Source organism: Molothrus aeneus, chromosome 19, assembly GCF_037042795.1.
Source record: "Molothrus aeneus isolate 106 chromosome 19, BPBGC_Maene_1.0, whole genome shotgun sequence".
NCBI lineage: Eukaryota > Metazoa > Chordata > Aves > Passeriformes > Icteridae > Molothrus > Molothrus aeneus.
Genome location: NC_089664.1, coordinates 9,434,998 through 9,455,205, shown reverse-complemented (window position 1 = coordinate 9,455,205; position 20,208 = coordinate 9,434,998). Strand labels below are relative to the sequence as shown.

Here is a 20,208-nt window from a genome sequence, read left to right as displayed (position 1 = left end):
GCTCCTCTCATGGCAGGGATGAACTTCACTGATGGAGCCCAACCAGACAGGATCAGGACCTGGGGTGCTGCCTTTGGGGTCTCTGCAATGCGTGGCTTTGCTGCTTTGTGAGGTTTCAGTTCAACCCCAATCTGCTGTGATGGGTGGCTCGAGCTGATGTGGGCAGCGGGGGCATACCCACGTTCCGGTTGGTAGATGTGCTTTGAGAAAAGAGACCAGAGACAGCCCTTAACCCTCTGAAACAACCTCCCGAGGGCTGGCTGGGCTCCATCTCCTCCCTGTGTGTAGTGGCCACATGCAGCTGTCTGTGAGCCACCACCTTGGGTCCTTCCCAGGCACTGCCCACCCCCTGATGGAGCCACGGCCATGCCAAGGGGTGGGTGATGGATCCTCCTGGCCATGGCCATGCCAGGGGTGGGTGATGGATCCTCCTGACCATGGCCATTCCGAGGGGTGGGTGATGTTTCCTCCTGGCCATGGCCATGCCAGGGGTGGGTGATGGATCCTCCTGACCATGGCCATGCCAGGGGTGGGTGATGGATCCTCCTGGCCATGGCCATTCCGAGGGGTGGGTGATGGATCCTCCTGGCCACGGCCATGCCGAGGGGTGGGTGATGGATCCTCCTGGCCATGGCCATGCCAAAGGGTGGGTGATGTTTCCTCCTGGCCACAGCCATGCCAGGGACGGGTGGTATGGGTGATGTATCCTCCTGGCCACGGCACTTGGCAGCTGGACAGGCGACTGACTCATCAGCCTTGGCAGTTTCTCATTTAATCCCGGGGCTGTTGGGATGATTTAAGTGCCATCAGTCCGGAGAGGAGGTTGTGCTTGAGCTTCTGCTTCCAGCACGGCTGTGGAGCCATCGCCTTGCCTGCCTCCCATCCCCACTTTTCGCCGCGGGGGGAGGCTGGGGGTGGATCTGGGCTTGGCTCTCGATTATCTTGCGAGCACTTTGATTTCCTCCCGGCGATCGGGCTCTTCCATTGGCTCCTCTTGCTCTCCGTCGCTCTGCTGCTCGCAGCCGATGTCCTGAGCCCGGCGCCGCTGTGCGGGGCGCTCCGGGGGACCCTGCCCGCCCCGCCGGGCGCTGTGCTGAGCGGCGGAGCCCCGAGCCACCCATGCCCCCGGGGGGAGCGCTCTGCCGGGGGGGCACCGCCTGCCCCGCAATGTAACCGGGGGTGCGGGGGGGCGCGGGGCCGGCCCCGGAGGAGGGGCAGGGGCGGGCAGGGCAGGGCCCCCCGCGCCCCCCCATTGTCGCTGTCCCCTCTGTCTCTCTCTCCCGCAGGCTCTCGTCGCCCGGCGGCTGCGGCGGCGGGGACGGCGGCGGGAGCCGCAAGAGCGGGGTCATTCTGGACATCGCCTCCCTGAAGATGACGGAGCTGGAGTCCGAGGTGCTGCCGCTGCCGCCCCGGTACCGCTTCCGCGATCTGCTGCTGGGGGACCAGTCCTTCCAGAGCGACGACAGGTTCGGGGCACACAGCGCGGGGACACCAACCCGCCGGCAGGGACACACGGACCTGGGGCTCTGCCGGGGCTGGGGGGACACACGCGGGGTGCGGGGACGCGCCGGGGACAGCTGCGGGACACCGGAGGGGACACGGGCGCGGAGCTGTCCGCGGTGCCGCTCCCGGCGCGGAGCTCTCCGCGGTGCTGAGGGCGGGAGAGGCCGCGGATGGCCGGGGGTGCCCGGAGCTGCGGGCACTGGGATGCGCTGGAGGATCCGGCGGCGTGTGGCACCGCTGGGGTGTGCGGGTGGAGGCCGCGGGTGCCCCGGGGTGCTGGATGTGCCGGGAGTGCTGTGGGTGCACTGGGAGTTGCTGTGGGTGCACTGGGAGTTGCTGTGGGTGCACTGGGCCAGCAGAGCTCTGTGGGCACCTGGCTGCGTCCTGGAGTCCCACCAGGGGCTGGCAAGCAGGAGAAGGGACTGATGTCTGGGGGAGGTGTGGGATAGTGAGGGGCTGGTGGAACTCCCTGTGAATTTGTGTGGAATTTGGGCTGACAAGCATTTACTGAGGAGGGACGGCTCCTCCAGGCTGCCCTTGGATGCTGTCTTGGCAGCAGGGTGACTCTGGAGAGCTGCTGGGGTTGTGGTGCTGCTCTCCCTTCCTCAGGATGACCACAGGAATGGCCTTTTTTGTGCTGAGCACCGTCCTGCTGTTCCTGCCTGGCTGGGATTTATCCAGTGAGCAACAGAGGGAATGCCGTGGGTGGCAAGAGAATTCCATGGGCAGAGCAGTTCAAGCGAGAGGAACAGGCACCTTCCCTTCAACTCTGCTCATATCATAAATACTGGTGCTAATGGGGAGTCAGGTGTTTATCTTTCCCTACCAATTAATTCCATGATGCAAACAAAGAGAGATGTAATTCTTGTTGGAGAAAACCTTTCAATTACTGGTTAGTCCTTGACTAGCTGCTGTGTGCCTGCTACACCTGCATCAAGGTTTTTTGTGCATTTCTCTTAAGAGATAATTTCTTTTTTTTTATATGTACAAGTATCATAAAAAAAAAAAAGGTGAATTTGGCTTTGAGACTGTGAATGTGGGTTTTACAAATGTTCTCTATAAGTGTTCCTAACTTTTATCGCTGCATAAAATCGGTCTGGCTCAAAAAGAATCTGTGATCCTGGGGGTTTTAAAGCCCAGATTTCCTTAGCAGACACTTAAACATTAATATAGTTTTATGATACTGAGTGAGAAGTTAACAGGAAATTCCTGCTGCAGAAAATGTCTGGCTTTCAGAATGGTTGTGATATGGCTCATTTGGTCAAGTTTGAAGATTTAATAGTTTTCATATTTAAGTATTTGGAAGGATCTGAAATAGGGAAGATGGCAAAAGCAGCAGATTGTGTTCTTTATGTATTTCTCTGGTTACACCCCTTAACCTTCATTTTCCTCTAGATTTGAGTCTTTCTGATTCAGCATCTCTCTTTAATTTTAATGTGGAGATACTCTGGGTTGTTTTGTTAATTCATTAGCCCCATTTCTCAAGAATTCATTAGCATTGTTTCTCAAGATATCTCAGTTTCACTGGCTCTGTGCTGTTTCCTTGAGTTATTTGATTTCCCCTTCATCTGGAAAACGCTGATAATTTCATTGTGTGGGGGCTTGCAGATCTCCGAGCCCACGTTTGCTGTTCACTGGAGTCCACTTGACTTCCCTGGGAGCTGAGATGAGCTGTGGGCTTTGGGAAATGTTGCTGTTAGGCCTAAATTCCAATCCAAGTCATTAATAATCGTGGGACCTTGTGGCTGAACCGAGCTTGCTGGAGTAATTATGACTAGTTCATTAGCCTGCTCCAAACCCACTGAATCAGGAGCTGATTTAGGAAGAAAAAAAATGAGAAGCAGAAAGACTTTTTGGCTTTGCTGTGCTTGTGGATGATAAGCAGCTCAGAGCTGTGCTTTGAAGGGCTTTGTTGCAGCTCTAGCAGGGATGTGCTGAGGAAAATCCCCCCACAAACTCTGCAGGGAACCTGGACGGGTGGAACAGAGCTCCCTGGAGATGTGACACTGAAGGAAAGCACCCATAATGCTGAATATCTCTTTTATTTGTCAAAGGAATGTTTAAAACCAATGTCTCAAAGGTCTGATTTTGAACATTACCCTGGAATGAGTGTGCTGCTGGAAGTGAGGAGGTTTCTGGGGTCAGCAAAGACTGAAAGGGTGAGAGGCCAAAGGGGAGCCTGGGGTTTGCTGCCTCTGGAGAGTTAAAACTGCTCCTGCTGGAGATGAATTAGTGCATCTTCATCACAGGGGATGCTGAAGAGACACCAGCCCTGGAATGAGGTAATGCTGGAGCTTGAGGAGATGAGAGCTCGTTGGAACAAGTAGGTAATTAGAGAGCTGTGGTACAGCAAGGGGAGAGAGTGGGTCCAGATAACCTCTGAAACAGAAGGGACTAATCAGTGAGTGTGAGGTGGGATGGGTAAATTAGGCTGCTCCTAATTTACTTTTGTTTTTGGGATATGAAGGGTGATCACAGTCGATCTGAGCAGGGCTTGCTCTTTGGCAGGTGGACTGATTGACAGGAGAATGAAATAACACTCATTCTCCTGTGGTGGATGCAATAAATTGGCCAGGAAGCAAATAGGAAATGGCTGGCTGGGAAGGGAATGTGGGAGGAAAATGGATTTGTGAGGCAGAGAGAGAAAAGCCTAATGACAAGCAAATCTAGAGTTGTCAAGCCCAAGAGCTCTTTCCAGGATCATCTTACCATCTTCAGAGCTCACTGCCACGAAGGGTGGAAGGCTTTGGGCTGAGCTGTGTTTAAATTCTGGGCTTGACATTTCTGCCAGGCAGGTCTCTGGGCTGGAGGAGCAGGGTTAGGTGTCGTTCAGCTCAGGATTCCCAGAGGCTACAAGCAGCTCTCAGGGCAGGAATCTGACTGCTGGGGCCTGGGAGGTGATTTCTGCCATGGGGAGGGAAGGCTCTCTTTGGAGCCTTGCAGTTGCCTCTGTTGTCTGGCATTAGTCCTGCCCAGTTCAGAAATTTCCTTCCCATTGGAAGGTGCTGTCAATGCCAATACTGGGAGAAAAATGGATTTGTTCTGCTGGCTCCTGGCAGTGCTGCCTTTCTTATCTCACTGATGTTTTGTGGCCATGAAAGCACCCAGAGCCTCTGCAAAGGCAGAGTTTGGGATGTTGAGCCTGTGACAAAGAGAAAGTGAAGAACTGGGGGCACAAACCCTGCTGGGGCCTGGCTCCCTTTTCACCTTCCTGGCATGGGAACCCTCTGGAAATGGGAATCCTCTGTGCCAGGGAGCTGTGGGAGCAGGGCCAGGGGTGTTGGGGAAGGGAGCAGGAGCTCAGCTCAGCACCCCCAGGGCTGGGGCTGCCCAGGCTCCTGTTCTGAAGGGATGCTGCCAGTGCTGATTAAAGGCAGCTGAGAAAGCACATCTGCTGGATGGATAAATATTGTTTCACACCCCAAGCTGTGGCATCCCTTTGATGTTTGCTGTCCTGGCTGTGGCAGTTTTTGATCTCCTGCATTTCTCTTTTCTTGGACAGTGCTGACAGCTGGGTTGGGGCATGTATAAAAAAAGCCCATTAATAAAATTAAACTGTATCTCAGAAAAGTGTTCATTAGGAGCTTATTTGTTGCCTAATTTGAATAGTCTGAACACTTTCCAGAAAATCATCGTCAGAAGCCACAGTCCTATTTACAGGAGCGAGAAGTAATGGATGTCACTTTGATTAAGTGCATTTTTCTGAGGCTAATTATCAGCAAAAAAATCATTTTGATGGATGAGAATGTTTGGAAAAGCTGCTTGTGCAGAAGAATTCAGAAACTTCTCTATAAAATTTTAACATCTCCTATTTCAAATCAAAGATATTTTGGGTGTTGCATAACCAAGAAAAGAGGATTTTGTCAACCGAGGCCAATTCTTTTAAGTTTCTGCTTTCAGTTTTTTTAGAGTCTTACAACTTCTTTGTCTGTGATCTGACATCTGGTCTTTGTCTCTAATTTGTCACTAAGTGGTGGCTCTAACTCTTAGGTCAGAATATGCTTGGCATGAGCAAAGTGAAGTGCTGCAATATCAGCCTTGGAGGATCTTATCCCTGCAGTTTTCATGCTAACATGCCCCAAGTGAGCTCCTCATCAAAATGCATCATTACATTAATGGAGCTGGGGAGTTTTGTGTTCCCCAGGCAGGTTCTGTGGCTGAGTCCTCACTTCATTGCTATTTGATTTAATGGGCAATTTTCCTCGTTTTATTTGGAAGATGCAGATGCCAATTTGAAAATTCCAATTTGTATCCAGAAATTAGAGACATTTGTTTCTCTGCTGGTGAGGTAATGGCCAATATTTTAAATCAGCACACAGCCTGCTCAGGCTGTCGCCTCTGTGCCAGGGAAGGTTTGTACCTGGAATTAGGAGATTCAGCTCTGCTGCCTGTGTGCCACAAAATTCCCCTGGGGGAGGCTCTCCATCCCCCAGCAGTGTGACCCCTTGCTTGTAAAGCAGGATGGATATTGTTGCTAATATCCCTTCCCCCAAAAATGGTGTTTAGACCTATTTCCACCATTCCTGGGTGCAGAAACTCTCAAGGGCCAGCTCAGTGATGATGCCTGAGCAAACCAAGTAACAAATTGAAGGTGCTGGGATCCCAGACGGGAGCTTGGGAGTGCCTGTGTGTCCAGCAGAATTAAATTGCTTCTCCTCTGCTCCTTCCACCTGGCAAAGCAAAACCAAACCAGTTATTAATCAGATTAGGCTGTTTAATCAATTAAATAATTTGATTAGGCTGTTTCCCTGAGTCAAGGCTTTATCAAGGAAGTTTCTGTGTGACAGCACAAGCAGGAGTTTGCCCCTGCCAGCCCTGCATGGTGTGGGCACCTCCTCACCCTTAACAGGGGCAAAACCAACAGATGCTGCCCCTGGATTGCTGAGCCCAGCCCCAGGTGGGACACACCAGCATGAGGAGCATTGGGAGACTGAGGCAGATTTATAAAATTGATTTGGGTTTTCTTGTGTTTGCAGAACTTTTTGATGATAGCATTCTTAATTGAGGTTTGTTTTTCCAGTTGTTCTGAAAGGCTGCAGGGATGATTCCCAGTGCTGTGGCTTAATTGCAGTGCTGCTTGGAGTTTTTTAATTGATGTTTCCTTGCAGCTATTGGTGTGCTCTTGTCTCTTCGTCTTCAGGCAGGTACCCCTGGACATTGGCAGGAGTATTAGGAAAATTATGAAAGTAATAGAGCAAAGAAGAAACACAGTTCTCTTGTAATTGTAACTATTATTTTATTTTAAAAAATGGCCATTGCTTTTTTCCAGGGATATTGTTTTCACTGTCAGCAGTGGGCCCTTGCTTGCAATAAAAGAAAGTGCACGTAGCAGGCTGGTGGAATGAGCAGAGGTGTCCCAGGAGGGCTGCTGTGTATGGCTGTGCCCTGAGGAAAAGGAAGAACAACATTGATTTTCAGTTATTTAGTGCAATTTAACACTGTGGGCTCAAATTTCCGTCCCTCCCTGGGGTGGTTTTCTTTTCCCACTTATTTACTTTCCCTTTGGTTCCTTTTCTATTTATTGGGGGAATGGGTTTGAAAGAGAAAACAGCATTTCAAGGTACCTGAGTGAAGGGAGGAGCATGGGCAGGGGATTGGTGAGGTGGGCACATTCCCAGGGCAGCCCCTGGGCTGGTGCTGAGCTCACTCATTTGGGCAAAATGAATTGGTTTACTCCCCTCAAGCAGTCGTACAGGACACACTGCAAGTCCTAAATGAGAGATTTCCTGGCAGGCACAGTACAGAGGGCATGAGAAATGCTGGAGTCCGGGCTCCTGCTGTGGTAAATGGGACAAAGCTCCTTCCACGTGGTCTTGGCGTGGCTCTGGAGCCTGCTGGGGCATCTCTGGTGGCTCCTGGGGTGGCCCTGGGGGTCTCTCTGCCAGGGGAGCTCCTGTGCCACCTCAGCCTGCTGGGAAAGGGCAGGGGCAGCTCCAGGGGGAGCCAGGGGAGAAACCTGGCTGGGTGTGAAAGCTTGGCAGGGCCTCCAGCACAGGGATGTGCCAGGGGTGTGCACACACCACGTGCTGTTTGGCAGCACAGCAAGGCCCTGTGCCTGCAGGAGTCCCCAGGAGGGCTGTGCAGCTTCAGGTGAGGCTGGAAGGTCGGGCTGAGCCCCAAGCTGTCACCACTGCTGCTGTAGTGACAGCACCAGAAACAACTTGGCAGCTGTAGCTGTAATTGCAGAGAATGCATTAAATTTTACTGCTGTGTTTTCCCACCACCTTCTCTCATCGCAGTTGCATCTTTGTTCCCAAGGGAAATAATTTATTGCTGCTCTGAAGGTGTTGCTCACTGCTTTTCCTGTGCACAGCATGTTCAGTGCCTGGCAGCTCAGGCAGCCCCCTCTTGGGGGACACAGAGGTTCCTGTCCCTCTGTCCCAGCCCTGTGGTGATGCCAGCCCTGCTCAGGTGTGAGCTGCTCTCCCTCAGACCCCTGTGTGGCTGTGAGGTCACCAGCAGAGTGAGTAACTTGGTTGGTAATTGCTGCTGTGCATGTTCCTGTGAGGCACCTCACTCATTTTATTGTGGTCCGTGCAGCAGAGGGGCTTAGACAGGAATAAAAGGCTGGAATTTGAATCCAAGCACCTCTGGTTGTGAGAAGTGCCACCAACAGACAGGAGCAATCCTTTCCTATTCTGGCCCTGCTTGCTGAGGGAGACGAGAGCGCGCTGCCAGTGGAGCCCTGCAGCGAGCACAGATTTCCCTGCCATGCTGCATTTGCCTCTGCTCCACTGGCACTTGTCTGGATCCAGAGCAGAGGTGGAGGTGTTCATGTGCAAATTAAATCCCTCATCCTGCTCCTGGCTGCCAGCTCAGAGTGGCTCACACTGGCTCTGTGCAGGGCTCCTGCCAGCTGCTCTCAGGTTGCCCACCAAGGGTTGGCAGTGCAGCCTCCCAGTCCCCAAACCTGGAGATTTTCTCTATTATCAGTCCATTAATTTGCTGCATTGCTGCAATTAAAAAAAAAAATTATCTTTCAGAGAGTTTCTAGTTTAGATTCTGCTGCTCCATCACACTTTTTATCAATTAACAGCATGGAATTTCAGCGGCTCCGTGACCTCATTTCCTCTCTTTGTGAAGCTTTTTGTTGCCATTTTAGCAAATTTCTGGCTGCTGTTTTACTGCAGGGAGAGGATCAAAGTGCAGCCTGCTGGAGCAGGCAGGTCCCTGTGGTGCCAGTCTGACTCTGCTCTCTGTTCTGTCCCCACAACCTCATTGATGTTTTAAGATCTCCCCTGCACAGCCAGAGGGCTGGAAGGAGGATTTCAGGGTTGCAAATCCCCTGGCAGGTTCAGCATTTCCCCTTTAATTATTCTAGGTAATAAATAATTGATAATGAAGAAGTTTGTGGTGATAGAGTTGAGATGCAAGGCCTTGGTGAGAACAGGAATGCCATGGGTGTCAGCACGTTGCCAGCAGATTAGAGGAATGTTTTCCAACGTTCAACATTTTCCAAACTTCTCAAACTCAGCAAACCTGTCCTTTAAAGCAAGTAGTGGGTGAAGCAGTGCTTGGAAGCATTTTCAGAGTTATTTTCTGTCCTGAAACTCCCCCAGCCATGTGGTGCAGGGGCAGACGTGCCCTGCCAGGGCCATCCGTGGTTCCTGGAGGAGCTCCAGGAGCTCAGAGCTGGCTTTGCCTCTTTGGGTTGCACTGGGGCCACAATTGCTTGGTCTTGCTTCTGCCTTGCTCCAGACAGACCATCTGCTCCTGTCCCTTCAGGAGACAGCCTGGAGCTGTTTGCTGGCCATAGAAATGGTGCTTTGTGAGAGGAAGGTGGGGAGTAAAGTTTGTGGATGGGCACAACACCTCGGGGCTGGGACACCCCCGGTGCCATCTGTGGTCAGTGCCAGCGTGCCGGGTGCCAGCCCTCAGCGTGGGGGTGAAGGTTTTTGCAGCCAGGTGTATTTTCTGCACTGGTGTTTCCCCTGTGGTTCTCCTGTGATGTTTTCCCCCATGGAACGGGGTCCCTGTAGCCAAGGAGGGGGCACATCCTGCTCATGCTCTGCCATGCCCATGGCCTGGCTGAGTTCCTGCCTGCAGCAGGTGGGTGGGAGAGCAGGGATGTGGAACACCATGGACAGGCGACCATGGGGGGCTCAGAGCCAGGGGGAAGGGAGGAAGGGAGGGAGGAGGGATGTGGGGAGGGAGAGCAGAACACTGTCCACGGCCAGAGGGAAGGGAAGAAGGAATGAGGGATGTGGGAATTTGGAAGGAAAGAGGGATGTGGGAAGGGAAGAAGGAAGGATGTGGGGAGGGAGAGCAGCACACTCTGCCCTGCCGGGGGTGGGTGAGGTCAGCAGGGTAATGTGGAGTGAAAGAGCCGTGAATTACCGGGGGCCGTGACTGACTGAAGTGTGGGGACACAGCCAGATGTCCCTCCGTGAAGCTGGGAGCTTCAATCACGTCTTTCCTTCGTGGTTCTGCTCTTTGGATGAACGAAAATCTTGCCTGAGGTGAGCTAAGCAATGGTGAGGGGTGGGTTTGTACCTGTGCTGGTGCAGAAATATCCTGGTTTTCTCCATGGAGCTGGGCTCTGGTGAGGTGCTGGCTGTCCTGTGTCACTGTGTCACTGTGCCCTGGTGTGTGGCACACTGGAGGGCTGGAGCTGGAGCTCCTGGGGCTGCTGCAGGGTGAGGAGCAGGGCCAGGACTCTGCCACAGAGCAGGGTTTGTGTCCCTGGCCGGGGTCTGGGTGTCACATGGAGGGATGGAGCAGGGGCAGGTGTCCCCTGTGCTCTGCTCCCCTGCTGCTGTCACTGGGGGTGTCCATCTCGGACACAAACTGTCCCTTGTGTGACACCTCTGCCCTAGCCCTGGGGCTGTCGGTCTGTCCCTCTCTCTGCCCCGCTGCCTCTGCTTTGCTGGGCAGGCTCTGATGTCGCTGCTGTCACCGGTTCCTTTGTCGCGGGTGGGTTTTGCTGCTGCTCTGCCATCTCACTGCGGCGGGGCCCTCTGGAGGCCAGCGCACACATCACTGCCGTCCAGCTCCACAAACCCAGGGAAAATGGCATTTTCTTGTTCTCTCCAGGACACTCTCTTGTCACCTGTCTTTGAGCTTTTGGTTGTAGCTTTACATAAAGCTGGCTGCTGTGGCGTGTTTGTCCCTGAGGTGCTGGGTATGCTGTCTGCTGGGTCTAGGGGAGTGAGGAGTGGGTCTGTCCATGTCTCCTGTCTGTGCAGCCACCCACGGCCACTCTGCCAAGGCTGGAAGTTGGGATCCTCCACCCAGGGAGGGTCCTGAAGGAGGTGCTGCCATCCTCCTCTCTGCACATCCCAGCTCCTGGAGTTAAACATGGATCTGCAGGTTCCATGGAACCCCAGGTTCCCTCAGACCTGGTCCTGCTCTGCAGAGGGCTGTGGTGAGTTCCTCTCTCCAGGATGGGTTTTGTCCCTCTCCTGCACCGCTGGGGATGGACACGGCTGCTGTGTGCTCTCAGCCTCTGCTTCAATAGCAGGATTCTCAGAAAAGCTTCACTTTGAGGTGAGGCCAACCCCAAGCCCGCCCCGTGTGAGTGAGTGACCATGACTGGGATTTGCTGGGGTTTGGGTGTGGATTTCTTTGGGTGGTGACTCCCCTGCCCTGCACTCTGCTGCCTGTGGCTCCCAGGGGAGGTTCCCCAGCTCATTCCCATTCCTGGACTGTCGGGCTGGTGTTTCCCCAGCCCATTCCCATTCCTGTCGTGCTGATGTTTCCCCAGCTCATTCCTGTTCTCGTTCCCATTCCCGGACCATTGGGTTGGTGTTTCCCCAGCTCATTCCCATTCCCGTTCCTGTTCCCGTCAGGCTGGTGTTTCCCCATTCCCATTCCCAGACCGTTGGGTTGGTGTTTCCCCAGCTCGTTCCTGTTCCCATTCCAGTTCCTGTCAGGCTGGTGTTTCCCCAGCTCGTTCCCATTCCCATTCCCGTTCCTGTCGGGCGGGTGTTTCCCCAGCTCATTCCCGTTCCCATTCCCGTTCCTGTCGGGTGGGTGTTTCCCCAGCTCATTCCCGTTCTCATTCCCATTCCCGTTCCTGTTGGGCGGGTGTTTCCCCAGCTCATTCCCGTTCCTGTCGGGCGGGTGTTTCCCCATCCTGGAGTGCCAGGGCGGGGCGGGAGCGGCAGGGAAGCTGCGGGAAGCTGCGGGAAGCTGCGGCTGTGTTTGGATTCGGCGGCTCTGCCGCGCTTCCTGCAGCCCACGCAGCCTCCAGAGCAGCCGAGTGCGGCTCTGCAAATTTAGCAGCTCCCTCCGGGCGGGGAGCTCTCCTCTCTGGGCCGTGGGCAGAGCCACGGAGCTGCTGCGCGTGCCTCATTCCCCGTGTGTGACTATCAGCAAAGTCATTTCTTTCCTTGAGATTTGCTGCAAAGAGTTTCTGGCTGTAGAAATGGACTTTGCGAGAGCCCCACGCCCTGTGTGAGCCTCGGCCGTGGGGCAGGGTCCCTGTGGCTCCAGCACAAGCTGGGGTTCGGGAGCAGCTGGAGCTTGGTGGCTCCGTGCAGGTACGTGTCACCTCCCTGGTGGCAGCAGCTGTCAGGGAAAAGGTCTCCTCTGTCTGGGAGAGAGCAATGTTTCTGAGGAGCAGGTGGTGAAGATGTTCAGCAAATGTCAGCTTGAGACCTTGCCATCCTGTGGGCAGGAGTGACACTGCTGAGAAATGTGTTATCCTGTCAGAAAGCGGCAAAAAACGAAGAGAAAAAAAAAAAAATCCCCCGGGGAAATGTTTACGAGCGAGGCAGGGCTTTGCCAAAAGTGGGCGTTTTTCCAGCACGGAGCCTCGGGAGCGTGAGCTCTTGGAGCAGTGGGAATCCTGCTCCAGCTCACACCACTCTGTGTGCCTGAGCCACTCTGCCTCGGTCTGAACGCCTCAGTCACTGCCCTGAGCTGTTTCATTTGAGAGTGGCATTTTCACTGAGGCACCGTGTTGGTTTGTAGGTGAGCAAAAAGCAGTTTAAACAGAAAAGGATGCTGCAGATGGGTACCAAACACAGCTTTTCAGAGCTAAAGCACTGCCAAAAACTCCTTTCAGATAAACTCTGCTGGTGGTGGCATTGCAGAGACCCAGAGACACTCGTTTGCCCAGTGTCCAGTACCAGTGTGTGAAGTGCGTAATTGCATCTGGGCTGAGAGCTCCATATGGGAGTATTGTTGAAAATTTTCTCATTTAATGAAATGGGTGGTAATTGGCTCTTAGAAGGGAGTTTAATTGGAATAATTGGCATGGACACTCGTGTTAATTTAGTTTGGTGTTTCTAATGCACAGTCACGGTGTTTGCTCAAGAACAGAAGTGGGGATTAGGTGCTGCCCGTATTTCTCAGCAAGAAGTTGCAGCTGGGCTCTGGGAAGGCATTTACTGGAGGAAGCTGTTCAGTTACTGTTCTTGAAGTTGGATTTTGGAGATGGATTTGCTTCATTACCGTTTGATGCAATCACACCCACGCTGCTGAGAGTCGAGGCCTCCTCTGACGTTCAGTTCCCACTTCAGATGATTTGGGATTGGACTTTCTGCTCTCCTGGAGCAGCTCCAGCTCCTTGGCACAGGGACATCCCTGTCCTGAGGTGCTCACACACACACACGTGTGCAGGAGTGTGCTCACTCAGGAGACAGCACACCAGGAAGGGGAAGTTCATGTTCTATACCCAGCCTGTCATCCCTGCTTCTCTCAAGCCTCTCAAGACCCATCAGTTCCAGGTCAGTAAATCAGCACCATGAGGTTTTTCTGTGTGGAAAAAGATTTTACAGTCTCTTTCCAGCGTGGAGATGTCTCAAGCTGTCATCTCAGAGCTGCTGTTCAGGGACTGCCATGAGCTGGAGGCTCTGCTGCAGGAGCTGCTGCTCTGTGGGGTCACTGGGAGTGTGAGATGGTGACACAAAAGCCATTACAGCTCCTCAGCCTCTTCCAGAGCTGTAGTTTAACAATTTTTTTTTCCTTTTCATCTTCCTCCAAAATGCTTTTAAAGCTCGGTATTGTCACTTTGTTTGGACTCTTCCCACACAGTAACTGCACTTAGAACTGTCCAGTGCTGATGGGGAGATTTATTGCCAGCAGCTATCGTGTGAAAATTGAGAGGAAAAACAATTTTCTGGGCAGCTCTTGTTAGGCCTCTAATGGGAAATATTTCTTTTGAGCTAAGAACTTGTAAATGGTTTTAGTGGTGGATGCTGTGCTCTGTGCCTCAGGAATGTTCAGCCTTCCAGGGTTCAGCAGCACAAATGTTTCTGCTTGCAGACATGTGATGACCTCACCGTGCATGCACGAGGGCTGCACTCCTTCCCAATGGTGAGAATTTAAAAAAAAACCCCAAAAAACCTCTGACAAAGAGCAAATCTTGGACCTCGGAGCCCAGGGAGTGAGGATTGGATTCCAGCAGGAGGCAGAGAGGGGATGTTCCTCTCTGCAGCAGGGAATTGTGAGGCTGAGAGCAGGGGCTGGGTGAGTCCTGTGCCCTTTTCCAGTGCTGTGCTGGGTGTGCTGCTGGAATTTCTGTTCCCTTTCAAAGGAGCAGGATTCACAAGAGGCACAGTGAGTGCTGCTGTTCCTGCACGGGTTAGTGCTCACCTCAAGATCCTCTTTGGGACCTCATGGCTGCTTTTCCTGAGAAACTTTGGGGAACTGGAACAATTACCCAAACTTTTAGGGCCTTTTCCCCCCCTCTGAGCTTTTTGTGCTCTATTTCCCACAGGCAGATTTTAGGGAGAGAAAGGAGTACAGCTGAACATGCTGGTGAAGATATTAATCATGATATAATTCAATTTTAATTCCATTAGACACTTCTAGTGATCAGGGAGTTTCTCACTTGCTTTAATCGACTCTTTTCCAGATGATGAAGCTGCAAGCTCTGGCACTTGTTATAAATGTCTGTTTATTAAACCATCCTTCCTCCTAAAACCCTCTGCCTGGCCAGGATGGATACAGATGGAGAGGATGATGTTTGCAGTTCAGTCTTTAAGGAGACCCTGTGTCAGAAATTGCAGCCTTCTCTTTTTCATTTTTTGTGTCTTTATGTGAGAGATGAGAACAGGCCAAGGGATTTTTTTGCTGTGCTTTTTACTGTAAATGTTTGAGGCAGCCAAGATCTGTGAAACAGCATTTGCTGTCACACCAGCTCCTGGAGTGGATGTTCCCTTTCCAACAGAGGATTTGGTCATGGCAGTTGAACCAAAAGCTGATGGGCAGATAAGGGCAATGCTGGTGGACAATTTAAAATCCTTTTGTGGCTTTAGTTCACCTTTGGCTCCTGCCCTGGCTGGGCAGGCAGCTCTGACAGGTGTGAGGCAGCTCTGGGGGCAATTCCAGGGCTTTTTGTGCAAAACTTCAAAACAGGGACACAGTTCACACATCCTTGCCTTTTCCTTTTAATGCCTCGGGGCTGGCCTCTGCTTTTGGCTGGATGTGGAAAGAGAGATGGTTTTTGTCACATCCAGGACAGCACCTGTGTCACTTGGGCATTGCACTCACCTGGCTGCAGGTGACTCTGAGCCCATCCCCTGGCTGCAGGTGACTCTCTGAGCCCATGCCCTGGCTGCAGGTGACTCTCTGAGCCCATGCCCTGGCTGCAGGGGCTCCTGGCTCACAGCAGAACCCCCGGCTACAGCAGGATGTTGATGGGTAAGCAAATCTTTCCTCATTGAAGTTAAAATAAGAAACGTTCCTGGAGATCAATGGTCTGGTACAGCCCCCTGTTCTCGTCCTGCCCACACAGCCTGATGAGGCTGTCACAGACTCCATGGAGTTCATGCCTCATTTCTGCAGCACACTGTGAATTCCTCTTTAGGGGGACTTGCCATTTTCTCTGTCTTATATAATGCATCACAAAAAGATTGCTGAGAGAAATGAAAAAATGTATGGGAAATGGTACCTGGCATCATCCAGCGACCCTGGGGAGGGAAGAAAATGTCATTACCATGAGGCATAATTGGCAGTGCTGATGGAGAGCCCCAAAGCCAAAAGTTCTTCTTTGAATGTCAATCATTTTTCTTGGATTTTTTTAGAAGTTTTATGGAAGTTTTTAGATGCTAAAATTCTCCACGTTTTTCAGCAGAAACCCTTAGCACCATTTAATAGGCAGACACTGCTCTGCATCGCATTGCAATTCCAATACTTTAAAAGCAAAGAACATCATGCAAAAAAAAAAAAAAAAAAAAAAAAAAAGAACTTGGAGTCCTTTAAAACTGCAGAGTGGGAATCACTCTGGCATTTTGAAAGTCCCTGTGAAATTGCTTCCTGCTGAGCTCTGCCAGGGCTGTTTGCAGCAGCAGGAATGCCATGCTGCGGTGCCAGCTCCATCACCAGCTCCCCTTGGGCACTTTCCCAAATTCCAGAGGGGATCATGAGAGGTGCCACGAGGTGCCTTTGCAGCTCTGGCTGCCTGTCACATCCCCTGGGAGAAGCTGGGGTGAATCCCGGGGGAGCAGGGTGTCCCCTGGGCTGGGTGTGATGGAAAGGGGCTGTGGCTGCTGCCTGTCCTGCCCTGGTCACCGAGGGTGCCCAGAGCGCTCCTGTCCTTGCCCAGGTGCTGGCTGGGATGGAAAGGTGCCACAGGGGCTGCCTGTCCTGCCCTGGTCACCGAGGGTGCCCAGAGCGCTCCTGTGCTTCCCCCAGGTGCCGCCTCAGCCCCTGCAGCAGGAGACCCCAAGGGGGAATCCTGGCCTCGAAGGCACCTGTGGGGCTCAGGCTTGGGAGAGGCTGGAGGGACAGGAAGGTAATTCTGCCACACCGGGTGGATTTTCTTCCCCTCCTGTCCCACAGCTCGACCTCTCCTGCCCCGCTCCTCCTGCGGTACCCAGGGGCATTTCCAAGGTGTTTTCAGATTCCCGGTGGGAAATCGCTGCACAAATGCTTAAAGCCATAAACATTTATGGTGCAGAGATCATCCCTGCTGGGAGGCAGCAGCTGCTGGCAGGGGAGGGGGGTGCTTTGGGCTTGGGGGAGCCTGGAGCCCCCCCAGCTCCTCCTGGAGGGGTTTGGGTGCTGCCCAGCTCCTCCCAGCCAGGTTTGGGTGCTGCCCTGCCATCTCCTCTGCTCATCTCTGCCTCCCTCCCCGCCCTGCTCCTCTCGGGGCTGACTCACACCTGCCCAGCCCTGCCTGGAGCAGCCGGCGCTGCTCCCATTGAACCTCGGGAATCAGAGAGTGACCCCGTTATGTACTCACCTGGAAAAGTGACTTGGCCGTGCCTCATTGCTGTGCTCTGCCTGGAGACGTCTCATGCTTCCCTTGCAGATGTATATTTAGATTTTACCCGAGGGCTTTTAAATTTCCTCGCTGGCTTGAGCAGCTGCGACAGGTACACACTTACCTCCCCTTATTTCCTCCGGCCATTTCAACCTGTCACCGGCTTTGTGAAGGAGCAGGAGGGGATTGGGAGTTACTGAAACGCTTCAGGGTCTCACTGCTCTGCTTGTGAGCCTGTCAAATGCACCCAGGAGCGGGAGCAGTGGCTTTGTAGGGAGGTTTGTTCAGCACCTGCTCGGGCGTGCTCCATTTCTCCTTCTCCCTGCCAAGCAGTCCCGGGTTGCCACGCTGGGTTTGCAGCTTTCCTGTGTCGCTGATGAGCCACACTCAGAGAGGGAAAAACGGCTTTGCAAAGGCTGCAGTGATGACAGTTCTGGGATTCAGCAGTTATATAAGGGATGCTCTGGCTTAGGGCAAGGGGAGCTGCCCTCCCTGCTCCCCCCAGCCCAAAAGAGGGGCTCAGTTTGGGAATCCCCCCCATCCACCTGCAGCCAGCAGGGCACAGCTGAGCAGTGGAGCAGCCTCGTGGCTCTGGGTGGGAGGGGGATTTCGGGGCACTGCTCCTGTTACTGGGCACTTTCTGGAGTCCTGGGTTCCTCTCCTCTAAACCCTAACATTGGAAGTTGTTAATATTTGGGATGTTAATGCAGAGTACACTGGCAAGAGGAGAAAAATCAAAGGCTTTTCTGGTACCAGCCCGTCCCCCTCTGGGCTCACAGCCTGCTGCAAGCTCTGGATGTGTTTTCTTACTTTACATAATTTTTCCATCTCTCTCCATCAGCCCAGCTCTTCAAAGGCTTCCTTCTGTTTCCAGCTCTCTTGCAGCTGCTAAATACATTCTCATCAATGCTTTCCGAGCTGTTCCTCCTTCCCCAGAATTCCGTTGCTCCAGTTTATTGCAGAACTCTCCCAAACTCTGCCGAGGAGCCGCTGGGTGATGCAGGAGCTGCTGCCTGGAGCTCTTTGGTTGTGCTGCCTGGTTCAGCTGCCAAGGCTAAACAGGGAAAGTGAGGGAATAAAACACAGGCAGTGAATTCTGCCTGTGCCATGCAAATCTTCCTGGTGGTCCTGTGACCGTGTTCCCAGGGGTCCGAGGATGAGGGAAGAGACGAGGATCTGACTCCATGTTTCAGAAGGCTTGATTTATTATTTTATGATATATATTATATTAAAACTATACTAAAGGAATAGAAGAAAGGATTTCATCAGAAGGCTGGCTAAGAATAGAAAAGAAGGAATGATAAAATAGGCTTGTGACTCTCAGAGAGTCCGAGCCAGCTGGGCTGTGATTGGCCATTAATTAGAAACAACCACATGAGACCAATCACAGACCCACCTGTTGCATTCCACAGCAGCAGATAACCATTGGTTACATTTTGTTCCTGAGGCTTCTCAGCTTCTCAGGAATAAAAATCCTAAAGAAAGGATTTTCCATAAAAGATGTCCGTGACAGTGGTCCCACTTGGCCAAAGGTTCTGTGGGTGTGTGACGGTGTCAGTGAATATTGAGGTTCCCCCGCTCCAGGCTCTCTCCTGGGGGGTTTGTTTGCTTTGCCAGGATGCCAAGGACCCCCAGAAGTGCAGAGGGGATGGAGCAGCCCCCCAGGCCCACCGTGGTGGGAGCTGATCCCACAGAGATCCCTGGAGGTGAGTCCCCTCCAAAGGCTGGGCTGGCACTCCGGAATGGAGAGAGGGAATTTGGGATTTTGGCAGCAGCACTCAGCCCAAGCGCTGTCCCAGCCAGATGCTGTGATGACAGAAATCCCTGCAGTTTGTGAACTTCTCCTGAAATGCTTTTGATGACAGTTTAATAATAACACTCAGTGCTGGGTACAGAGCTTCTCACCCCTGGAAGTGCAGGGCTGTGTGAGAAGGGTAAGGACCATTATCCCCCCTGTGAGCAGGGGGAATAGCTGCTTTTATTTGTGAGCCTCATTAGAACAAGTGGAATTAATCTACTTTTCATATGAATGGCACTGCTTTTTAAAGACAGACGTCAGAAAGGAGTCCTAGAGGGCTCCAAGTGGTGCAGATCCATCTGATGGCTTCTCAGGGAACTCGTCAGAGCCTGTGGTGAGAGGCATTAACCCTGCCAAGGCACAGGGAGGAGGGGACAGAAAGGCAAAGCAGGGCACAGGCTGGGTTTGCTGTGCCCTGGGTGCTGCTGGGTGGGTGTTTCTGACCCTGGCATGTGTTATTTGCCCTGCCCTTCCCCTCTGCAGCTGCTCAAAGCCCCATTGCTTGGGAATGTTCTCCTACCTCTGATCCTTGGTGCTCTCTGTGTAGTGCATGGAGAAATTCCATTGAAATAATTAATTCAGTCATTGATTAATTTCTTAGTGGGAGGACTCAGAGGCCATAACATCTTCTTGTGAAGTCACTGAATTTTGGGGTTTTTCCCCTCTTCTCAGTCCTGCTCTACATCCCCCTGGTGCATCCTGGCCCTCTCCAGCCTGCAGGGAGCCCAGGCAAGTGGAGGTTTGTTTTGGCTGTGACAGTAATGGGCAGTGAGTGACCAAGGCCTGGGAGTGCAGGTGGCAGAGTCCCTGAGATGCTTTCAGTGCTGCCCTGCTGCTCACAGCCCATTACTGCATGGAGTCACCGCCAGGGAAGCCAAAATCCTGGGAAATCCTCCCAATACCTTTGGCACTCAGCTGTAGGGAGTGGGGAAGGCAGGACCCACCACCCTGGGGACAGGAGATCAAGGGAGGACTGGTGTGCAAGTGCTTTGAATTGCAAAGTGTGGCTGGGGCGTCCTCTGGCCCTGCCCTGCTCCAGCAGCACCTGCCCCACAGATCCGTGTCTGTCCCATGGGATCAGCCCCAGGACAGCCCCAGCTCACCTGGATGCCCCATGGATCCATGTTTCTCCCATGGGATCAGCCCCAGCTCACCTGGATGCCCCACAGATCCATGTTTCTCCCATGGGATCAGCCCCAGCTCACCTGGATGCCTCACAGATCCATGTTTCTCCCATGGGATCAGCCCCAGCTCACCTGGATGCCCCTCCTGGCACTGGCAGGTAGGAGTCACCCTCCACCCTGGCTTTCTGCAGCCCCTCAGGAGGGATTTTATCCTCTGTGAATTTTAAATTTCACCTTTGGCAGAGCCCTGCTGGCTCTCCCAGCAGTGCTGAGCTCCTGCTCCCATGCCAGGGCCCTTCCTCTCCAAGCTAATGGAAAGAAAATGGAGAGAAGTTTTTTATAATTGACTCAGGATCAATAGGTAAAAGTATTTCCTAAAAGCACTTTTATTAATAAATACCTACATAAATCCCTTCCCAGGCATCTGCTGCACATTGCAATATCTCCAATCTGAGTTAATCAATGTATTGGTGTTGTCTGTCTGACTGTGAAAGGAACTGGAGCTCCTTGGGTTCAGCTCTCTCACTGACTGTAATTCCAGGAGCTGATGGAAGTCAGAATTCCTGGCAGAAGGATTTGTTTTGTTGGGAAAAGAGTTCCCTGGGGCTCTCTTGAGCAGGGTGTGCTGT

At 52.7% G+C, this 20,208-nt stretch overlaps 1 protein-coding gene across 1 annotated transcript in view; it reads left to right on the top strand.

Moving 5' to 3' along the window:
* KCNT1 (potassium sodium-activated channel subfamily T member 1) overlaps window positions 1-20,208 on the top strand; it is a 79,681-nt gene that overhangs the window by 11,039 nt on the left and 48,434 nt on the right. The window contains exon 2 of the mRNA XM_066563145.1: window positions 1,287-1,466. Within this exon, the coding sequence (XP_066419242.1) occupies window positions 1,287-1,466 (180 nt within the window). The remainder of the gene's footprint in view (window positions 1-1,286; window positions 1,467-20,208) is intronic.